This window comes from Mustelus asterias, chromosome 22 (genome assembly GCF_964213995.1).
Source record: "Mustelus asterias chromosome 22, sMusAst1.hap1.1, whole genome shotgun sequence".
NCBI lineage: Eukaryota > Metazoa > Chordata > Chondrichthyes > Carcharhiniformes > Triakidae > Mustelus > Mustelus asterias.
In genome coordinates this window covers 56,178,454-56,201,511 of record NC_135822.1, presented here as the reverse complement: position 1 = coordinate 56,201,511, position 23,058 = coordinate 56,178,454, and the positions used below count along the sequence as shown (strand labels likewise).

The 23,058-nt window shown below is 49.3% G+C and overlaps 2 protein-coding genes across 2 annotated transcripts in view; both read left to right on the top strand.

Annotated features, from left to right (window-relative positions):
• The window catches only part of dock5 (dedicator of cytokinesis 5), a 293,002-nt gene that overhangs the window by 112,985 nt on the left and 156,959 nt on the right, over positions 1 to 23,058 (top strand). The gene's annotated exons all lie outside the window — the stretch shown is intronic.
• LOC144509699 (5-hydroxytryptamine receptor 7-like) lies at positions 354 to 23,042 on the top strand. Its single transcript, XM_078238480.1, has 2 exons — positions 354 to 754; positions 22,310 to 23,042. Exons 1-2 carry the CDS (start codon positions 354 to 356, stop codon positions 23,040 to 23,042), a joined length of 1,134 nt encoding a protein of 377 aa, XP_078094606.1.

The window sequence follows — 23,058 nt, the reverse complement described above, 5'->3', positions numbered from 1 at the left end:
ATGCTTGAATAACTTCTGGGAGGGACGGGGTTAAGGACTGAAGTGTTGTTAACCAAGTAACAACAAAACCCTTGGTTACCTAGGGTGAGTCATTGGAGAGAGAGAGGGATTCGAGCTTCTGACTAGACTGGCAATCTGACATTCCTTCCCGTAATGAGAGAGGTTAGCGACTCAACTCCTGGTGAATTGCGATGCCAATTTCCTGGAAGTGACCCAAGGAATTCCCCCCGGAAAAGCCAGATTATCGGTGTCCGAGGGGGCTGTGTTGGAGTTGAGGGGAGGCAGGGGTAAGGATCTGATTTGCCAACTTGGGGGTGCATGCCTATTCAAGTGCCACCCCCTGCCCGGCCACCATGACCCCCGTGGCGGTGGGCACTCCCGCCCCCATGACCAACCACAGCCTCGCCAACGGCAGTCACTGTGCGGGCCAGGTGCTGTCCCTCAGTGCCCCCCAGAGGCTGGCCCTCGGGCTGACGCTGACCCTGATTGCAGGCGGCACGGTGGGGGGCAACGTGCTGGCTATCGCTGCGGTGTGCGTGGTCCAGCGGGCCCGCCGGCTGCCCAACTACCTGCTGGCGGCCCTGGCGGGAGCCGACCTCTCAGTCGCCCTGACTGTGCTGCCATTCGCGGTGGCCACCGACCTGGCGGGGGGGCAGTGGCTGTTTGGTGCCACCTTCTGTGACGTGTTCATTGCCCTGGATGTCGTGTGCTGCACTGCTTCCATCATGACGCTATGTCTAATCAGCGTGGACAGGTGAGGACAAAGTAACCAGATCCCAGATCAATTCACAAAACAAAAGGCTTGGCCAAGTTCCTTTGGTTTGCACAGAGTGGATATGAATGAGCCTGTCAGCTACCAGTGGAAACCAGCCAGTAATTCCTACACCATTGCTCGTCAGTGTGGCGCACTCAACATTAGCCTGTAAGTGCTGCCCAACATGTCAAACATGCAGATACAGCTTCGTTCCGAGTTGTCTTCATCCAGGTTTGTCCTCAGTGGGGAATGTTCCCGGAATTGGATCAATTGATTTGATTTATTATTGTCACATGTATTGGGATACAGTGAAAAGTATTGTTTGATTTATTATTGTCACATGTACTGGGATACAGTGAAAAGTATTGTTTGATTAATTATTGTCACATAAGAACATAAGAAATAGGAGCAGGAGTAGGCCATCCAGCCCCTCGAGCCTGCCCCGCCATTCAATAAGATCATGGCTGATCTGACGTGGATCAGTACCACTTACCCGCCTGATCCCCATAACCCTTAATTCCCTTACCGATCAGGAATCCATCCATCCGCGCTTTAAACATATTCAGCAAGGTAGCCTCCACCACCTCAGTGGGCAGAGAATTCCAGAGATTCACCACCCTCTGGGAGAAGAAGTTCCTCCTCAACTCTGTCTTAAACCGACCCCCCTTTGTTTTGAGGCTGTGTCCTCTAGTTTTAACTTCCTTACTAAGTGGAAAGAATCTCTCCGCCTCCACCCTATCCAGCCCCCGCATTATCTTATAAGTCTCCATAAGATCCCCCCTCATCCTTCTAAACTCCAACGAGTACAAACCCAATCTCCTCAGCCTCTCAAAGAACAAAGAACAATACAGCACAGGAACAGGCCCTTCGGCCCTCCAAGCCCGCGCCGCTCCCCGGTCCAGGATTGAATCCTGAATCCAGGATCCCCGCCCAATTTCCCAGCCTATCTACATACCAAAATCCTATCCACCGAGCTGTCCCTCACAGCTACGATGCTTTGTTCATCACAACCTATTAACTCACCCCCACCCCCCCATTCCAGACCATGTGATCTCCAGGGAGAGGCGAAAACCCAGAGTGAAAAACCCCAGGGCCAATATGGGGAAAAAAATCTGGGAAATTCCTCTCCGACCCCCTGAGGCGATCGAAACGAGTCCAGGAGATCACAATGGCCCTGATCGGGAAATGCTTCCCAACCCTATTCATTTCCACTTCCACGAACACCATATGAATTCCCTGCCCCCGAGACAGGTTCCCAACTATCCGCAGTCTCGCTCTGTACTGGCACCAGCAAGATGATCATAGAATGAAGCCTTGAAACGAGAAACAAGGAACAATTAGCCCGCGCCGCTCCCTGGTCCAAACTAGACCACTCTTTTGTATCCCTCCATTCCCACTCCGTTCATATAGCTGTCTAGATAAGTCTTAAACGTTCCCAGTGTGTCCGCCTCCACCACCTTGCCCGGCAACACATTCCACGACCCTCTGTGTGAAATATGTCCTTCTGATATCTGTGTTAAACCTCCCCCCCTTCACCTTGAACCTATGACCCCTCGTGAACGTCACCACCGACCCGGGGAAAAGCTTCCCACCGTTCACCCTATCTATGCCTTTCATAATTTTATACACCTCTATTAAGTCTCCCCTCATCTTCCGCCTTTCCAAGGAGAACAACCCCAGTTTCCCCAATCTCTCCTCATAACCAAGCCCCTCCATACCAGGCAACATCCTGGTAAACCTCCTCTGTACTCTCTCCAAAGCCTCCACGTCTTTCTGGTAGTGTGGCGACCAGAACTGGACGCAGTATTCCAAATGCGGCCGAACCAACGTTCTATACATCTGCAACATCAGACCCCAACTTTTATACTCTATGCCCCGTCCTATAAAGGCAAGCATGCCATATGCCTTCTTCACCACCTTCTCCACCTGTGACGTCACCTTCAAAGATCTGTGGACTTGCACACCCAGGTCCCTCTGCGTCTCTACACCCTTTATGGTTCTTCCATTTATCGTGTAGCTCCTCCCTACATTATTCCCACCAAAATGCATCACTTCGCATTTATCAGGATTGAACTCCATCTGGCATTTCCTTGCCCAAATTTCCAGCCTATCTATATCCTTCTGTAGCCTCTGACAATGTTCCTCACTATCTGCAAGTCCTGCCAGTTTTGTGTCGTCCGCAAACTTACTGATCACCCCAGTTACTCCTTCTTCCAGATCATTTATATAAATCACAAACAGCAGAGGTCCCAATACAGAGCCCTGCGGTACACCACTAGTCACAGGCCTCCAGCCGGAAAAAGACCCTTCCACTACCACCCTCTGTCTTCTATGACCAAGCCAGTTCTCCACCCATCTAGCCACCTCCCCCTTTATCCCATGGGATCCAACCTTTTTCACTAGCCTACCATGAGGGACTTTGTCAAACGCTTTACTAAAGTCCATATAGACAACATCCACGGCCCTTCCTTCGTCAACCATTTTGGTCACTTCTTCAAAAAACACCACCAGGTTAGTGAGGCATGACCTCCCTCTCACAAAACCATGCTGACTCTCCTCATAATCCAAACCCCTCATCTCCGGTATCAACCTGGTGAACCTTCTCTGCACTCCCTCCAATGCCAATATATCCTTCCTCATATAAGGGGACCAATACTGCACACAGTATTCCAGCTGCGGCCTCACCAATGCCCTGTACAGGTGCATCAAGACATCCCTGCTTTTATATTCTATCCCCCTCGCGATATAGGCCAACATCCCATTTGCCTTCTTGATCACCTGTTGTACCTGCAGACTGGGCTTTTGCGTCTCATGCACAAGGACCCCCAGGTCCCTTTGCACGGTAGCATGTTTTAATTTGTTTCCATTGAGATAGTAATCCCATTTGTTATTATTTCCTCCAAAGTGTATAACCTCGCATTTATCAACGTTATACTCCATTTGCCATATCCTCGCCCACTCACTCAGCCTGTCCAAATCTCTCTGCAGATCTTCTCCGTCCTCCACACGATTCACTTTTCCACTTATCTTTGTGTCGTCTGCAAACTTCGTTACCCTACACTCCGTCCCCTCCTCCAGATCATCTATATAAATGGTAAATAGTTGCGGCCCGAGTACCGATCCCTGCGGCACGCCACTAGTTACCTTCCTCCAACCGGAAAAACACCCATTTATTCCGACTCTTTGCTTCCTGTCGGATAGCCAGTCCCCAATCCACTTTAACACACTACCCCCAACTCCGTGTGCCCTAATCTTCTTCAGCAGCCTTTTATGGGGCACCTTATCAAACGCCTTTTGGAAATCCAAAAACACCGCATCCACCGGTTCTCCTCCATCAACCGCCCTAGTCACATCTTCATAAAAATCCAACATGTTCGTCAAGCACGACTTTCCCCTCATGAATCCATGCTGCGTCTGATTGATCGAACCATTTCTATCCAGATGCCCTGCTATCTCCTCTTTAATAATGGATTCCAGCATTTTCCCTACTACAGACGTTAAGCTGACCGGCCTATAGTTACCCGCCTTTTGTCTCCTTCCTTTTTTAAACAGCGGCGTAACATTAGCCGTTTTCCAATCAACCGGCACTACCCCAGAATGCAACGAGTTTTGATAAATAATCACTAACGCATCCACTATTACCTCTGACATTTCTTTCAATACCCTGGGATGCATTCCATCCAGACCCGGGGACTTGTCCACCTTCAGTCCCATTAGTCTACCCAGCACTGCCTCTCTGGTAACATTAATTGTATTAAGTATTTCTCCTGCTGCCAACCCTCTATCGTTAATATTTGGCAAACTATTTGTGTCCTCCACCGTGAAGACCGACACAAAAAACTTATTTAAAGACTCAGCCATATCCTCATTTCCCACTATTAACTCCCCCCTCTCATCCTCCAAGGGTCCAACATTCACTCATTCACTTTATAAAAACTTTTACTATCATTTTTTATATTAATTGCTAGCCCAGCTTCATAGTCTATCCTTCCTTTCTTTATCGCTTTCTTAGCCTCTCTTTGTTGTTTCTTAAATTTTTCCCAATAACTTGTTTCTCCACTATTTTTGGCCACTCTGTACGGAGCTGTTTTTATTTTAATACTCTCCTTTATTTCCTTCGTTATCCAAGGCTGGTTCTCCCTTTTCTAACAATCCTTGTTTTTTGCTGGAATATATTTTTGCTGAGAACTGAAAAGGATCTCCTTAAAACTCCTCCACTGTTCCTCAGCTATCCTACCTGCCAGCCTGCTCTCCCAGTCTACCTTAGCCAATTCATCCCTCATCCTATCATATTTCCCGCTGTTCAAACAGAGGACACTGGTTTGGGACCAAACTTTCTCCTCTTCCATCTGAATCAGAAATTCGACCATATTGTGGTCACTAGACCCAAGAGGGTCCTTCACAATAAGATCCTTAATTCTACCTACCTCGTTACACAATACCAGATCCAAAATAGCTCGTTCCCTCGTCGGTTCCGTAACATGCTGTTCAAGGAAACTATCCCGACAGCATTCTAAGAACTCTTCCTCCATTCCACCCTTACCGACTTGAGTCTGCCAGTCAATTTGCATGTTGAAGTCCCCCATGATTATTGCCGTTCCGTTTTTACACGCATCCCTTATCTGCTTGTTTATAGCCCTCCCTACCTCAACATTATTATTTGGGGGCCTATATACCACACCTACTAGTGTCTTTCTCCCTCTACTATTCCTCATCTCTACCCATAATGATTCCACGTTTTGTTCCTCAGAGCCTATGTCATCCCTCAGTACTACCCTGATATTATCTCTTGTATTGGGATACAGTGAAAAGTATTGCTTGATTTATTATTGTCACATGTACTGGGATACAGTGAAAAGTATTGTTTGATTTATTATTGTCACATGTATTGGGATACAGTGAAAAGTATTGTTTGATTTATTATTGTCACATGTACTGGGATACAGTGAAACGTATTGTTTGATTTATTATTGTCACATGTACTGGGATACAGTGAAAAGTATTGTTTGATTTATTATTGTCACATGTACTGGGATACAGTGAAACGTATTGTTTGATTTATTATTGTCACATGTATTGGGATACAGTGAAAAGTATTGTTTCTTGCACGCTATACAGACAAAGCATACCGTTCATAGAGTACACAGAGGAGAAGGAAAGGTGAGGGTGTAGTGTTACAGTCATAGCTCGGGTGTAGAGAAAGATCAACTTAATATAATTTGATTTGATTTATTATTTACACATGTATTGTGACACAATGAAAAGTATGTTTCTTGCATGCTCTACACACAAAACATAACATTCATAGGGCAGCACGGTGGCACAGTGGGTTAGCACTGCTGCCTCACAGTGCCAGGGACCTGGGTTCAATTCCCGGCTCGGGTCACTGTCTGTGCGGAGTCTGCACGTTCTCCCCCGTGTCTGCGTTGGTCTGCGTTGGTCTGCAAGGGTGGAGGGCGGTAGCTTCTGGAACAGTCCTGGAAAGTTTATCTCCGCGATAGCTTTGTTCAAATCTGTTGGCGGTGAGTCATTGTCGGGGAGTGTTGGTGGGCCGTCTCATGTGAGGTGTGTGAGTATTTGAATTCCAATCTGTGTTCCTGTGGATCTAGTCTGCTGTTACCCACAGAGGAGAGACTGAATCTCCCTATCCCTGCCCCTGGGACACTGAGATTGACACTATTCTCACACCGAGTGTCGTATTGTACCAACAAAAATCACCCAGAAATGAAATAGCCTTGTTCCTCCATTAATCAGCATTCTGACAGGTATTTCAAAGGGGATCTTTCACATTGTAAATATATTACCAGTCCTACAATAATGACCCACCTCGCTAACATCACAACATAACGCTGTTTATTTATTAGTGTCGCAAGTCGGCTTACATTAACACTGCGATGAAGTTACTGTGAAAATCCCCCAGTCGCCACACCCCTGTTCGGGTGACACTGAGGGAGAATTTAGCACCTAACCAGCACGTCTTTCGGACTGTGGGAGGAAACCGGAGCACCCGGAGGAAACCCGCGCAGACACGGGGAGAATGTGCAGACTCCGCACAGACAGTGAGACGAGCCGGGAATCGAACCCGGGTCCCTGGCGCTGTGAGGCATCAGTGCTGTGCCACCATGCCTCCCAGACCACAATGTTGGGAGAATTAAACAGCTGTTGCTGGGTCGTCCTCGTAGCTACACTTTTCTAGTGCTGGTAGCATTCTTGTGAGTCTCCTCTGCAGGCTCTCTCCAAAGCAATTACGTCCTCCCTATAATGTGGTGACCAGAACTGAACAACACTCCAGTTGTGGCCTCACCAGTGTTGTATACAATTCCAACATTATATCCTTATTTTTATGTTTGTCTTACTGATGATCGAGAGTAGACTGATTGGGCGATAATTGACCAGGTTGGATTTGTCCTGTTTTTTGTGTACAGGACATACCTGGGCAATTTCCCACATTGTTAGGTAGATGCCATAGAGTCATAGAGGTTTACAGCATGGAAACAGGCCCTTCGGCCCAACTTGTCCATGCTGCCCTTCTTTTTAAACCCCTAAGTTAGTCCCAATTGCCCACATTTGGCCCATATCCCTCTATACCCATCTTACCCATGTAACTGTCTAAACGCTTTTTAAAAGACAAAATTGTACCCCCCTCTACTACTGCCTCTGGCAGCTCGTTCCAGACACTCACCACCCTCTGTGTGAAAAAATTGCCCCTCTGGACCCTTTTGTATCTCTCCCCTCTCACCTTAAACCTATGCCCTCTAGTTTTAGACTCCCCTACCTTTGGGAAAAGATGTTGACTATCTAGCTGATCTGTGCCCCTCATTATTTTATAGACCTCTATAAGATCACCCCTCAGCCTCCTACGCTCCAGGGAAAAAAGTCCCAGTCTATCCAGTCTCTCCTTATAACTCAAACCATCATGGAAGAACTTGGCTCGGGGAGTGGCAAGTTTTGGAGCACAAATCTTCAGTACTATTGCCGCAATGATATCAGGGCCCATCGCCTTTGCAGTATCCAGTGCCTCCAATCATTTCTTTATGTCACCTGAAGTGAATCGAATTGGCTGGAGGCTGGCATCTGAGATGTTGGGGACCACTGGAGGAGGCTGAGATGGATCATCCACTCGGCATTACTCCAAGCGCTTCAGTCTTATCTTTTACGCTGATGTACTGGCCTATGAGAGAATCATAGAGGATTACAGCATGGAAACAGGCCCTTTGGCCCAACTTGTCCATGCTGCCCAGTTTGTAACCACTAAGTTGGACCCAATTGCCCGCGCTTGGCCCATGCCCATCTTACCCATAGAGTGCAGAAGGAGGTCATTCGGCCCATCGAGCCTGCACTGACCTCAATCCCACCCAATCCCTATTCCCATAACCCCATGCATTTACCCTAGCCAGTCCCCCTGACACTAAGGGACAATTTTAGCATGGCCAATCCACCTAACGAGCACATCTTTGGACTATGGGAGGAAACCGGGTCACCCGGAGGAAACCCACGCAGACACGGGGAGAATGTGCAGACTCCACACAGACAGTGACCCAAGCCCGGGAATCGAACCCTGGTCCCTGGTGCTGTGAGGCAGCAGCGCTAACCACTGAGCCACCCAATGTAACTGTCTAAATGCTTTTTAAAAGACAAAATTGATTTTGGCCATGCTAAATGATCCTCTCTCTCTGTCTCTCTCTCCCTCTCTCCCTCTCTCTCTCTGCCTCTCTCTCTCTCTCTCTGCCTCTCTCTCTCTGCCTCTCTCTCTCTCTCTCCCTCTCTCTCTCTGCTTCTCTCTCTGTCTCTGCTTCTTTCTCTGTCACTTTCTTTCTCTGTCTCTCCCTCTCTCTCTCTCCCTCTGTCTGGCTCTTTCTCCCCCTCTGACTCTCTCTCTCTCTCTCTCTGCCTCTCTCTCTCTCTCTTTCTGCCTCACTCTCTCTCCCTCTCTCTCTCTGCTTCTCTCTCTGTCTCTGCTTCTTTCTCTGTCACTTTCTCTCTCTGTCTATCTCTCCCTCTCTCTCTCTCTCCCTCTCCCTCTGTCTGGCTCTTTCTCCCCCCTCTGACTCTCTCTCTCTCTCTCTGCCTCTCTCTCTCTCTCTCTTTCTGCCTCACTCTCTCTCCCTCTCTCTCTCTGCTTCTTTCTCTGTCACTTTCTTTCTCTGTCTGTCTCTCCCTCTCTCTCTCTCCCTCTGTCTGGCTCTTTCTCCCCCTCTGACTCTCTCTCTCTCTCTCTGCCTCTCTCTCTCTCTCTCTTTCTGCCTCACTCTCTCTCCCTCTCTCTCTCTGCTTCTCTCTCTGTCTCTGCTTCTTTCTCTGTCACTTTCTCTCTCTGTCTATCTCTCCCTCTCTCTCTCTCCCTCTCCCTCTGTCTGGCTCTTTCTCCCCCCTCTGACTCTCTCTCTCTCTCTCTCTCTGCCTCTCTCTCTCTCTTTCTGCCTCACTCTCTCTCCCTCTCTCTCTCTCCCTCTGTCTGGCTCTTTCTCCCCCTCTGACTCTCCCTCTCTCTCTCTCTGCTTCTCCCTCTGTCTCTGCTTCTTTCTCTGTCACTTTCTTTCTCTGTCTGTCTCTCCCTCTCTCTTTCTTCCTCTGTCTGGCTCTTTCTCCCCCTCTGACTCTCTCTCTCTCTCTCTCTGCTTCTCTCTCTGTCTCTATTTCTTTCTCTGTCTCTCCCTCTCTCTCTCTCCCTCTCTCTCTCCCCCTCTCCTCTGTCTGGCTCTTTCTCCCCCTCTGACTCTCTCTCTCTCTCTGCCTTTCTCCTTGTCTGTCTCTTTCCCTCTCTCTCTCTCTGCCTTTCTCTCCCTCTCTCTCTCTCCCACCTCTCTATCCATCCACCCATTCTAACCTTGTCCCAGACTGCTTCAGTTGGCCTTCTGTGACACCGTTGGGGTGTGGGCTGATGATGTTAGCTTGGGAGATGTCACTGAGAAGGACTTTGTCATTAACCCAGACAGAGGAGCCTGAACAGTAGGCCCCAGGCACGCGCCAATGACGCTTTTACCAAGTAATGATAGAGGTTCCTGGCGCATGAGTTGCAAAATCAATTTTGTCTTTTAAAAAGCATTTAGACAGTTATATTGGGCACAGTGGTGGCACGGTGGCACAGTGGTTGGCACTGCTGCCTCACAGCGCCAGGGACACTGGTTCAATTCTGGCCTCGGGTCACTGTCTGTGTGGAGTTTGCACGTTCTCCCCGTGTCTGCGTGGGTTTCCTCCGGGTGCTCCGGTTTCCTCCCACACTCCAAAGATGTGCAGGTTAGGTTGATTGGCCATGATAAATTGACCCTAGTGTCAGGGGGATTAGCAGGGTAAATGGGTAACAGGGATAGGGCCTGGGTGGGATTGTGGTTAGTACAGACTTGATGGGCCAAATGGCCTCCTTCTGCACTGTAGAGATTCTATCTATTCTATTCTATGTAAAGCCAACAGCCCTGACACGGACACTTGGCAATTCATACCTGTCCTGTCAGAGAGCAAGAAGTTTAACAACACCAGGTTAAAGTCCAACAGGTTTATTTGGTAGCAAAAGCCACACAAGCTTTCGGAGCTCCAAGCCCCTTCTTCAGATGAGTGGGAATTCTGTTCACAAACAGAGCATATAAAGACATAAACTCAATTTACAGAATAATGGTTGGAATGCGAATCCTTACAACTAATCAAGTCTTAAAGGTACAAACAATGTGAGTGGAGAGAGCATCAAGACAGGTTAAAGAGATGTGTATTGTCTCCAGACAGGACAGTCAGTGAGACTCTGCAACTCCAGGCAAGCTGTGGGGGTTACAAATAGTGTGACATGAACCCAATATCCCGGTTTAGGCCGTCCTCATGTGTGCGGAACTTGACTATCAGTTTCTGCTCAGCGACTCTGCGCTGTCGTGTGTCGTGAAGGCCGCCTTGGAGAACGCTTACCTTAATATCAGAGGCCAAATGCCCGTGACTGCTGAAGTGCTCCCCAACAGGAAGAGAACAGTCTTGCCTGGTGATTGTCGAGCGGTGTTCATTCATCCGTTGTCGTATCGTCTGCATGGTTTCCCCAATGTACCATGCCTCAGGACATCCTTTCCTGCAGCGTATCAGGTAGACAATGTTGGCCGAGTTGCAAGAGTATGTACCGTGTACCTGGTAGATGGTGTTCTCACGTGAGATGATGGCATCCGTGTCGATGATCCGGCACGTCTTGCAAAGGTTGCTGTGGCAGGGTTGTGTGGTGTCATGGTCACTGTTCTCCTGAAGGCTGGGTAGTTTGCTGCGGACAATGGTCTGTTTGAGGTTGTGCGGTTGTTTGAAGGCAAGAAGTGGAAGTGCGGGGATGGCCTTGGCGAGATGGTCGTCTTCATCAATGACATGTTGAAGGCTCCGGAGGAGATGCCGTAGCTTCTCCGCTCCGGGGAAGTACTGGACGACGAAGGGTACTCTGTCCACCGTGTCCCGTGTTTGTCTTCTGAGGAGGTCGGTGCGGTTTTTCGCTGTGGCACGTCGGAACTGTCGATCGATGAGTCGAGCGCCATATCCTGTTCTTATGAGGGCATCTTTCAGCGTCTGGAGGTGTCTGTTGCGATCCTCCTCATCTGTGCAGATCCTGTGTATTCGGAGGGCTTGTCTGTAGGGGATGGCTTCTTTAACGTGTTTAGGGTGGAAGCTGGAGAAGTGGAGGATCGTGAGGTTATCCGTGGGCTTGCGGTACAGTGAGGTGCTGAGGTGACCGTCCTTAATGGAGATGCGTGTGTCCAAGAATGCAACCGATTCCGGAGAGTAGTCTATGGTGAGCCTGACGGTGGGATGGAACTTGTTGACGTCATCATATAGTTGTTTCAGTGATTGTTCACCATGAGTCCAAAGGAAGAAAATGTCATCGATGTATCTAGTGTATAGCATCGGTTGAAGGTCCTGTGCGGTGAAGAAGTCTTGTTCGAACCTGTGCATAATCCACTTCTTGCCTTCAAACAACCGCACAACCTCAAACAGACCATTGTCCGCAGCAAACTACCCAGCCTTCAGGAGAACAGTGACCACGACACCACACAACCCTGCCACAGCAATCTCTGCAAGACGTGCCGGATCATCGACACAGATGCCATCATCTCACGTGAGAACACCATCTACCAGGTACACGGTACATACTCTTGCAACTCAGCCAACGTTGTCTACCTGATACGCTGCAGGAAAGGATGTCCCGAGGCATGGTACATTGGGGAAACTCTGCAGACGCTGCGACAACGGATGAATGAACACCGCTCGACAATCACCAGGCAAGACTGTTCTCTTCCTGTTGGGGAGCACTTCAGCGTTCACAGGCATTCAGCCTCTGATATTCGGGTAAGCATTCTCCAAGGCGGCCTTCACGACACACGACAGCGCAGAGTCGCTGAGCAGAAACTGATAGCCAGGTTCCGCACACATGAGGACGGCCTCAACCGGGATATTGGGTTCATGTCACACTATCAGTAACCCCCACAGCTTGCCTGGACCTGCAGAATCTCACTGGCTGTCCTGTCTGGAGACAATACACATCTCTTTAACCTGTCTTAATGCTCTCTCACTCACATTGTTTGTACCTTTAAGACTTGATTAGCTGTAAGTATTCGCATTCCAACCATTATTCTGTAAATTGAGTTTGTGTCTTTATATGCCCTGTTTGTGAACAGAATTCCCACTCACTGAAGAAGGAGCTTAAGGCTCCGAAAGCTTGTGTGGCTTTTGCTACCAAATAAACCTGTTGGACTTTAACCTGGTGTTGTTAAACTTCCTACTGTGTTTACCCCAGTCCAACGCCGGCATCTCCACATCATGACTGTCAGAGAGTGTCCAGCAGATGGCGCACTCGCCCTCCGAGTCACAACCTGGTGGGTTTGAGTCCAACCACGGGCCTTGAACAGCAATAGCAAGGCCGAAGCTGCCCACCCCCCCTCTCCCCCACCCTCGGGGCAGTGCTGAGGGACTGCGGCACTGCCTTTCGGACGTGTCAAGACCCCATCCGCCCTCTCAGGGTGAGGCGTCAAAGATCCGGCGGCCATTTTCCTCAGGGGGGGGACGGGTTCGCCCCCACTGCCCTCAAGCGATGCCACGCGTACGCAAGGAAAGAGGAAACACAGGCTAATTTTTTTTGCTGTTTTTTGGGATCCTGCTGTGCGCAACATGGCTGCCTTACTCGCCTCATGACCCTACCTCCAAACACTGCCGATGAAACATAGAAACACGACAGTGCAGAAGGAGGCCATTCAGCCCATCGAGTCTGCACCGACCACAATCCCACCCAGGCCCTACCCCCACATATTTACCCGCTAATCCTTCTAACTACACATCTCAGGGACAATTTTTAACCTGGCCAATCAACCTAACCCGCACATCTTTGGACTGTGGGAGGAAACCGGAGCACCCGGAGGAAACCCACGCAGACACGGGGAGAACGTGCAGACTCCGCACAGACAGTGACCCGAGGCCGGGAATCGAACCAGGGTCCCTGGCGCTGTGAGGCAGCAGTGCTAACCCACTGTGCCACCATTCGTGTAGGGTGAGATGTAATTTTAACAGCATTGATGTACAGAGGGATCTTGGGGTTCAAGTCCATAGCTCCCTGAAATTGGCCACACAAGTGGATAGGGTGGTAAAGAAGGCGGATGGCACGCTTGCCTTTATTGGTCGGGGCACTGAGTACAAGAGTAAGGATGTCACGTTGCAGCTTTATAAAACTTTGGCTAGGCCGCACTTTAGAATATTGCGTTCAATTCTGGTCGCCACATTACAGGAAGGATGTGGAGGTTTTGGAGAGGGTGCAGAAGAGGTTTACCAGGATGCTGCCTGGATTAGAGGGGATGTGCTATAAGAAGAGGCTGGACAAACTAGGGTTGTTTTCTCTGGAGCAGCGGAGGCTGAGGGGAGACATAGAAACATAGGAACATAGAAACCTACAGCACAAAACAGGCCCTTCGGCCCCACAAGTTGTGTCGAACATATCCCTACCTTTTAGACCTACCTATAACCCTCCATCCTATTAAGTCCCATGTACTCATCCAGGAGTCTCTTAAAAGACCCTATTGAGTTTGCCTCCACCACCACTGACGGCAGCCGATTCCACTCGCCCACCACCCTCTGTGTGAAAAACTTACCCCTAACATTTCCCCTGTACCTACCCCCCAGCACCTTAAACCTGTGTCCTCTCGTAGCAGACATTTCCACCCTGGGAAAAAGCCTCTGAGAGTCCACCCGATCTATGCCTCTCAACATCTTATACACCTCTATTAGGTCTCCTCTCATCCTACGTCTCTCCAAGGAGAAAAGACCGAGCTCCCTCAGCCTATCCTCATAAGGCATGCCATTCAATCCAGGCAACATCCTTGTAAATCTCCTCTGCACCCTTTCAATCTTTTCCACATCCTTCCTGTAATGAGGCGACCAGAACTGAGCACAGTACTCCAAGTAGGGTCTGACGAGGGTCTTATATAGCTGCATCATTATCCCCAGACTCCTAAACCCAATCCCTCGATTGATAAAGGCCAGCACACCATACGCCTTCTTAACCACCTCCTCCATCTGCGGGGCCAATTTTAGAGTCCTATGGTCCCGGACCCCAAAGTCCTTCTGATCCTCTACCGTACTAAGAGTCTTTCCCTTTATATTGCACTCCTTCATCCCATTTGACCTGCCAAAATGGACCACTACGCATTTATCTGGGTTGAAGTCCATCTGCCACTTCTCCGCCCAGTCTTGCATCCTATCTATGTCCCTCTGTAACTTCTAACATCCCTCCAGACTATCCACAACCCCACCAACCTTCGTGTCGTCGGCAAACTTACCGACCCATCCCTCCACTTCCTCATCCAGGTCATTTATGAAAATGACAAACAGCAAGGGTCCCAGAACAGATCCCTGGGGCACACCACTGGTGACCGACCTCCATTTAGAAAAAGACCCATCTATACCCACTCTCTGCCTCCTTTGGGCAAGCCAATTCTGGATCCACAGGGCAGCAGCCCCTTGGATCCCATGCCCTCTCACTTTTTCTAGAAGCCTTGCATGGGGGACCTTATCGAACGCCTTGCTAAAATCCATATAAACCACATCTACCGCCTTCCCTTCGTCAATGTGTTTAGTCACATTTTCGAAGAACTCCACCAGGCTCGTAAGGCACGATCTGCCTTTGACAAAGCCATGCTGAGTATTCTTGAGCATACTAAACCTTTCTAAATGCTCCTAAATCTTGTCCCTCAGGATCTTCTCCATCAGCTTACCAACCACTGAGGTTAGACTCACCGGTCGGTAGAAGTCTATAAAATTATGAGAGACAGAGATAGGGTTGACAGTCAGAATCTTTTTCCCAGAGTGGAAATGTCCAATACGAGGGGGCACGTGCTTAAAAGGTGGGAAGGGAAAGTTCAAAGGAGATGCGAGGAGTAAGTTTTTTTACACGGAGAGTGGTGGGTGTCTGGAACGCGTTGCCAGGGGTGGTGGTGGAGGCAGATACGATAGAGGGGGGTTTTAGGGGCTTTTAGATAAGCACATGGATATGCGAGGAATAGAGGGATTATGGAGCATGGGCAGGCAGGAGGGATTAGTTTCATTTGGCGTCAGGTTCAGCACAACATGGTGGGCCGAATGGCCTCATCCTGTGCTGTACTGTTCTATGTTCCATGTTCTAATTGTACAGAATGACGAGACAGAGTACAGGAATGAGATAGAGAATCTGGTGAATTGGTGCAGCAACAATAATCTCTCCCTCAATGTCAACAAAACGAAGGAGATTGTCATCGACTTCAGGAAGCGTAAAGGAGAACATGTCCCTGTCTACATCAGCGGGGATGAAGTAGAAATGGTCGAGAGCTTCAAGTTTCTAGGTGTCCAGATCACCAACAACCTGTCCTGGTTCCTCCACGCTAATGTTATAGTTAAGAAAGCCCACCAACACCTCTACTTTCTCAAAGACTAAGGAAATTCAGCATGTCCGCCACGACTCTCACCAACCATTACAGATGCATCATAGAAAGCATTCTTTCTGGTTGTATCACAGCTTGGTATGGCTCCTGCTCTGCCCAAGACTGCAAGGAACTACAAAAGGTTGTAAGTGCAGCCCAGTCCATCACGCAAACCAGCCTCCCATCCATTGACTGTCTACACTTCCCGCTGCCTCGGGGAAAAGCAGCTGGCATACTCAAGGACCCCCACGCACCCAGGACATTCTCTCTTCCACCTTCTTCCATCGGGAAAAAGATACAAAAGTCTGAGGTCACGTACCAACCGACTCAAGAACAGCTTCTTCCCTGCTGCTGTCAGACTTTTGAAAGGACCTACCTTATATTAAGTTCATCTTTCTCTGCACCCGAGCTATGACTAACACTACATTCTGCACCCTCTCCTTTTCTTCTCCCCTATGTACTCTATGAATGGTATGTTATGTCTGTATCGTGTGCGAGGAACAATACTTTTCACTGTATCCCAGTACATGTGACAATAATAAATCAAACAATACTTTTCACTGTATCCCAATACATGTGACAATAATAAATCAAACAATACTGTTCACTGTATCCCAGTACATGTGACAATAATAAATCAAACAATACTTTTCACTGTATCCCAATACATAGAACAGTACAGCACAGAACAGGCCCTTCGGCCCTCGATGTTGTGCCGAGCTTTGTCCGAAACCAAGATCAAGCTATCCCACTCCCTATCATCCTGGTGTGCTCCATGTGCCTATCCAATAACCGCTTGAAAGTTCCTAAAGTCTCTGACTCCACTATCACAGCAGGCAGTCCATTCCACATCCCAACCACTCTCTGAGTAAAGAACCTACCTCGGACATCCCTCCTATATCTCCCACCATGAACCTGATAGTTATGCCCCCTCGTAACAGCTACATCCACCCGAGGAAATAGTCTCTGAACATCCACTCTATCAATCCCCCTCATCATCTTATAAATCTCTATTAAGTCGCCTCTCATCCTCCTCTGCTCTAAAGAGAAAAGCCCTAGCTCCCTCAACCTTTCCTCATAAGACCTACCCTCCAAACCAGGCAGCATCCTGGTAAATCTTCTCTGCACTCTCTCCAGCGCTTCCACATCCTTCTTATAGTGAGGTGACCAGAACTGCACACAATATTCCAAATGTGGTCTCACTAAGGTCCTGTACAGTTGCAGCATAATCCCACGGCTCTTAAACTCAAACCCCCTGTTAATAAACGCCAACACACTATAGGCCTTCTTCACGGCTCTATCCACTTGAGTGGCAACCTTCAGAGATCTGTGGGTATTGACCCCAAGATCTCTCTGTTCCTCCACATTCCTCAGAACCCTACCTTTGACCCTGTAATCCGCATTCAAATTTGTCCTACCAAAGTGAATCACCTCGCACTTATCAGGGTTAAACTCCATCTGCCAGTTTTCGGCCCAGCTCTGCATCCTATCAATGTCTCTTTGCAGCCTACAACAGCCCTCCACCTCATCCACTACTCCACCAATCTTGGTGTCATCAGCAAATTTACTGACCCACCCTTCAGCCCCCTCCTCCAAGTCATTGATAAAAATCACAAATAGCAGAGGACCCAGCACTGGTCCCTGTGGCACTCCGCTGGTAACTGGTCTCCAGTCTGAAAATTTTCCATCCACCACCACCCTCTGTCTTCTGTGAGATAGCCAGTTACTTATCCAATCGGCCAAATTTCCCTCTACCCCACACCTCCTTACTTTCTTCATGAGCCGACCATGGGGGACCTTATCAAACGCCTTACTAAAATCCATGTATATGACATCAACTGCTCTACCTTCATCTACACACTTAGTTACCTCCTCAAAAAATTCAATCAAATTTGTGAGGCAAGACTTACCCTTCACAAATCCGTGTTGACTATCCCGGATTAAGCTGCATCTTTCCAAATGGTCATGAATCCTATCCCTCAGGACCTTTTCCATTAACTTACCGACCACCGAAGTAAGACTAACCGGCCTGTAATTACCAGGGTCATTCCTATTTCCTTTCTTGAACAAAGGAACAACATTCGCCACTCTCCAGTCCCCTGGCACCATCCCCGTGGACAGTGAAGACCCAAAGATCAAAGCCAAAGGCTCTGCAATCTCATCCCTTGCCTCCCAAAGAATCCTAGGATATATTCCATCTGGCCCAGGGGACTTATCGACCCTCATGTTTTTCAAAATTGCTCATACACCTTCCCTCAGAACATCTACCTCCTCCAGCCTATCAGCCTGTATCCCATTCTCATCCTCAAAAATATGGTCCCTCTCCTTGGTGAACACTGAAGAAAAGTATTCATTCATCACCTCGCCTATCTCTACTGACTCCATACACAAGTTCCCACGACTGTCCTTGACCGGCCCTAACCTCACCCTGGTCATTCTTTTATTCCTCACATAAGAGTAAAAAGCCTTGGGGTTTTCCTTGATCCGACCGCCAAGGACTTCTCATGTCCCCTCCTAGCTCTCCTAAGCCCTTTTTTTAGCTCATTCCTTGCTACCTTGTAACCCTCAAGCGACCCAACTGAACCTTGTTTTCTCATCCTTACATACACTTCCTTTTTCTTCTTGACAAGACATTCAACCTCTTTTGTGAACCATGGTTCCCTCACTCGGCCATTTCCTCCCTGCCTGACAGGGACATACCTATCAAGGACACACAGTATTTGTTCCTTGAACAAGCTCCACTTTTCATTTGTGCTTTTCCCTGACAGTTTCTGTTCCCATCTTATGCTCCCTAATTCTTGCCTAATCGCATCATAATTGCCCCTTCCCCTTATAAACCTTGCCCTGCCGTACGGCCCTATCCCTCTCCATTGCAATAATGAAAGACACCGAATTGTGGTCACTTTCTCCAAAGTGCTCTCCCACAACCAAATCTAACACTTGGCCCGGTTCATTTCCCAGTACCAAGTCCAATGTGGCCCCACCTCTTGTCGGCTTATCCACATATTGTGTCAGGAAACCCTCCCGCACACACTGCACAAAAACTGCCCCATCCGAACTATTCGACCTATAAAGGTTCCAATCAATGTTTGGAAAGTTAAAGTCACCCATGACAACTACCCTGTGACCCCCACACCTATCCATAATCTGCTTTGCAATTTCTTCCTCCACATCTCTATTACTATTTGGGGGCCTATAGTAAACTCCTAACAACGTGACCGCTCCTTTCCTATTTCTAACCTCAGCCCATATTACCTCAGTAGGCAGATCCCCCTCGAAGTGCCTTTCCGCAGCTGTTAAACTATCCTTGATTAACAATGCCACTCCTCCACCTCTTTTACCACCTTCCCTACTCTTACTGAAACATCTATACCCCGGAACTTCCAACAACCATTCCTGTCCCTGTTCTAACCATGTCCCCGTAATGGCCACAACATCGTAGTCCCAAGTACCAATCCACGCTCCAAGTTCACCTACCTTATTCCGGATGCTCCTTGCATTGAAGTAGACACACTTCAACCCACCTTCCTGTCTGCCGGTACACTCCTGCGACCTTGATACCCTCCTCAGTACCTCACTACACTCAACACTGACTTCTGGATTACAGCTCCTTTTCCCATCCCCCTGACAAATTAGTTTAAACCCCCCCGAAGAGCCGTAGCAAATTTCCCAGGATATTGGTGCCCCTCTGGTTCAGGTGCAACCCGTCCTGTTTGTACAGGTCCCACCTTCCCCAGAATGTGTTCCAATTATCCATGTAACTGAAACCCTCCCTCCTACACCATCCCTGCAACCACGTGTTTATCTGCACTCTCTCCCTGTTCCTCAACTCGCTAGCACGTGGCTCCGGCAACAAACCAGAGATGACAACATGGTTTGTCCTGGCTCTCAGCTTCCACCCTAGCTCCCTAAATTCCTATTTTAAATCCCCGTCCCTTCTCTTACCTATGTCGTTGGTACCGATGTGTACCACGACTTGTGACTGTTCCCCCTCCCCCTTAAGGATCCTGAAAACACGGTCCGAGACGTCACGGACCCTGGCACCCGGGAGGCAACATACCATCCGTGAGTCTCTTTTGCTGCCACAGAACCTCCTATCTGTCCCTCTAACTGTCGAGTCCCCAATAACTATTGCTCTCCTGCTCACCCCCCTTCCCTTCTGAGCCACAGGTACGGACTCTGTGCTGGAGATCCGGTCACCGTGACTTACCACTGGTAGGTCGTCCCCCCCCCAACAGTATCCAAAGCAGTATACTTGTTGCCGAGGGGAGCGACCACAGGGGATCCCTGCACTGACTGCTTCCTCCCAGCCCCTCTCACCGTCACCCATCTATCTTCATACTTCGGAGTAACTACATCCCTGAAGCTTCTATCTATGACCACCTCTGCCTCCCGAATGATCCAAAGTTCATCCAGCTCCAGATCCCTAACACGGTCTTCAAGGAGCTGGAATTGGGTGCACTTCCTGCAGGTGTACTCAGCTGGGACACGACTGGTGTCCCTCACCTCAAACATCCCACAGGAGGAACATTGCACGGCCCGCACTGACATCCCTGCTAACTTCCCTTACTAAGAAACGAAAGAGAAAAAAAAGCTTACCTGGTCTCACTCCCAGTCCTTTCTTTTTAGGTTAGAGGAGGGGGGAGGGTGGGAGACTCTAAACTGAGATTAAACCCAAACAAACTGAGACTAAACCCGAACAACTCAAATAATAAATCAAACAATACTTTTCACTGTGTCCCAATACATGTGACAATAATAAATCAAACAATACTTTTCACTGTATCCCAGTACATGTGACAATAATAAATCAAACAATACTTTTCACTGTATCCCAGTACATGTGACAATAATAAATCAAACAATACTTTTCACCGTGTCCCAGTACATGTGACAATAATAAATCAAACAATACTTTTCACTGTATCCCAATACATGACAATAATAAATCAAACAATACTTTTCACTGTGTCCCAATACATGTGACAATAATAAGTCAAATGATATCAATGACCTTGGAACTTTATGGGTGGGATTCTTTTTGTTTTATTTATTTGTCACCAGTAAGGTTTACATTAACACTGCAATGAAGTTACCGTGAAAATCCCCGAGTCGCGACACTCCGGCGCCTGTTCGGGTTACACTGAGGGAGAATTTAGCACCTAACCAGCATGTCTTTTGGAGTGTGGGAGGAAACCGGAGCACCCAGAGGAAACCCACGCAGACACGGGGAGAACGTACAGACTCCACACAGACAGTGACCCAAGCCGGGAATCGAAGCTGGGTCCCTGGCGCTGTGAGGCAGCAGTGCTAACCCACTGTGCCACCGTGTCCCCCACTCCAACAGCCTCACTCGTCCCGAAACCATTAAAACCCATCCAAGAAAAATGGACCTGTCCAATGTCTGCCCCTCGCCAACTCCAATTCCCGTGGCGGGTGGGAAGTTAAAATTCTGGCCAGTAAGTTGAAAGGTATGGGGAGGATCTGGTCATCTTGTAATAAGTGGCCAGCACAGCAACACAGTGGGTTAGCACTGCTGAGTCACAGCGCCAGGGACCCGGGTTCGATTCCCGGCTTGGGTCACGGCGTGGAGTCTGCACGTTCTCCCCATGTCTGCGTGGGTTTCCTCCCACATTCCGAAAATGTGCAGGTTAGGTGGATTGGCCATGCTAAATTGCCCCTTAGTGTCCAAAGATGTGCAGGTTAGGTGGATTGGCCATGCTAAATTGCCCCTCAGTGTCCAAAGATGTGCAGGTTAGGTGGATTGGCCATGCTAAATTGCCCCTTAGTGTCCAAAGATGTGCAGGTTAGGTGGATTGGCCATGCTAAATTGCCCCTTAGTGTCCAAAGATGTGCAAGTTAGGTGGATTGGCCATGCTAAATTGCCCCTTAGTGTCCAAAGATGTGCAGGTTGGGTGGATTGGCCATGCTAAATTGCCCCTTAGTGTCCAAAGATGTGCGGGTCAGGTGGATTGGCCATGCTAAATTGCCCCTTAGTGTCCAAAGATAGAATCCTACAGTGCAGAAGGAGGTCATTCAGCCCATTGAGTCTTCACCAACCACAATCCCACCCAGGCCCGATCCCCATAACATCATGCATTTACCCTAGCTAGTCCCCCTGACACAAAGGGTCAATTTATCATGGCCAATCAACCTAACCAGCACATCTCTGGACTGTGGGAGGAAACCGGAGCACCCGGAGGAAACACACGCAGACACGAGGGAGAACGTGCAGACTCCACACAGACAGTGGCCCAAGACAGTGACCGAACCCAGGTCCCTGGCGCTGTGAGGCAGCAGTGTTAACATTGTGCCACTCTTGATGTGCAGGTTAGGGGGACTGGCCATGCCAAAATGACCTTAGTGTCCAAAGATGTGCGGGTTAGGTGGATTGGCCATGCCAAAATGACCTTAGTGTTCAAAGATGTGTAGGTTAGGTGGATTGGCCATGCTGAATTGCCCCTAGTGTCAAGGGGATTAGCAGGGTAAATGTGTGGGGTTACGGGGTTAGGGTGGGGATTGTGATCGGTGTGGGCTCGATGGGCCGAATGGCCTCCTTCTGCACTGTCGGGATTGTATGATGCTAATAAGGGAAAGGCTCTGGCTACTTTTTCTGGGGAGGGCGAGTGTATTGAATAATAACCATTGTTCCCTCCTCCTGCAGGTATTTGAGGATTACGAGGCCTTTGACGTATTCAGCCAGGCAGAGCGGACGTACGATGGCCAAAATGGTGGGTGGGGTGTGGATCTTCTCGGCGTGCGTCACCCTCCCCCCGCTGTTCGGCTGGGCCCGAAACGTCAACGGGAACCGGGTGTGCCTCATCAGCCAGGATTTTGGCTACACTGTCTACTCAACTGTTACTGCCTTCTACCTGCCCACCGCCATCATGCTGGCCATGTACTACAAGATCTTCCGGGAAGCGCGGCGAAGCGCGGCCGCCTTGCCCTCCCCGCCGCCGGCGGGTTGCCCCGAGGCCCGGTTGGCACCCCGTGTCCCCGCTCCCCCGTCCCGGCGGCCCAGGAGGGCGGGCAGCCTCCTCAGAGGGGAGGAGAAGGCGGCCGCCACCCTGGGCACCCTGCTGGGGGTCTTCGCCGTCTGCTGGCTGCCCTTCTTCGTCCAGTCGACGGCGCGGCCCTTCATCTGTGGCGTCCACTGCAGCTGCCTGCCCGTCGGGCTGGAGCGGGCACTGCTCTGGCTGGGATATGCCAATTCCCTGCTAAACCCATTTATCTACGCCTTCTTCAGCCGCGACCTGAGGTCCACCTACAAGGACTTGCTGCGGGGCCGTTGCCGGAAGGTCAACCGGAAATTCTCGAGGATATGTCTAACGAGCTCTCGAGGGCCCCATGCACCGGCCACAATCCCACCCAAGCCTTATTCTCGTAATCCCACATAATTACCCTGCTAATCCC

Bases quoted from the DNA above. Each gene is read 5' to 3' on its own strand.
- LOC144509699 (XM_078238480.1), top strand. From the start codon at position 354: ATGACCCCCGTGGCGGTGGGCACTCCCGCCCCCATGACCAACCACAGC. The intron at 755-22,309 runs GTGAGGACAAAG...CTCCTCCTGCAG, and splicing joins TGTCTAATCAGCGTGGACAG to GTATTTGAGGATTACGAGGC.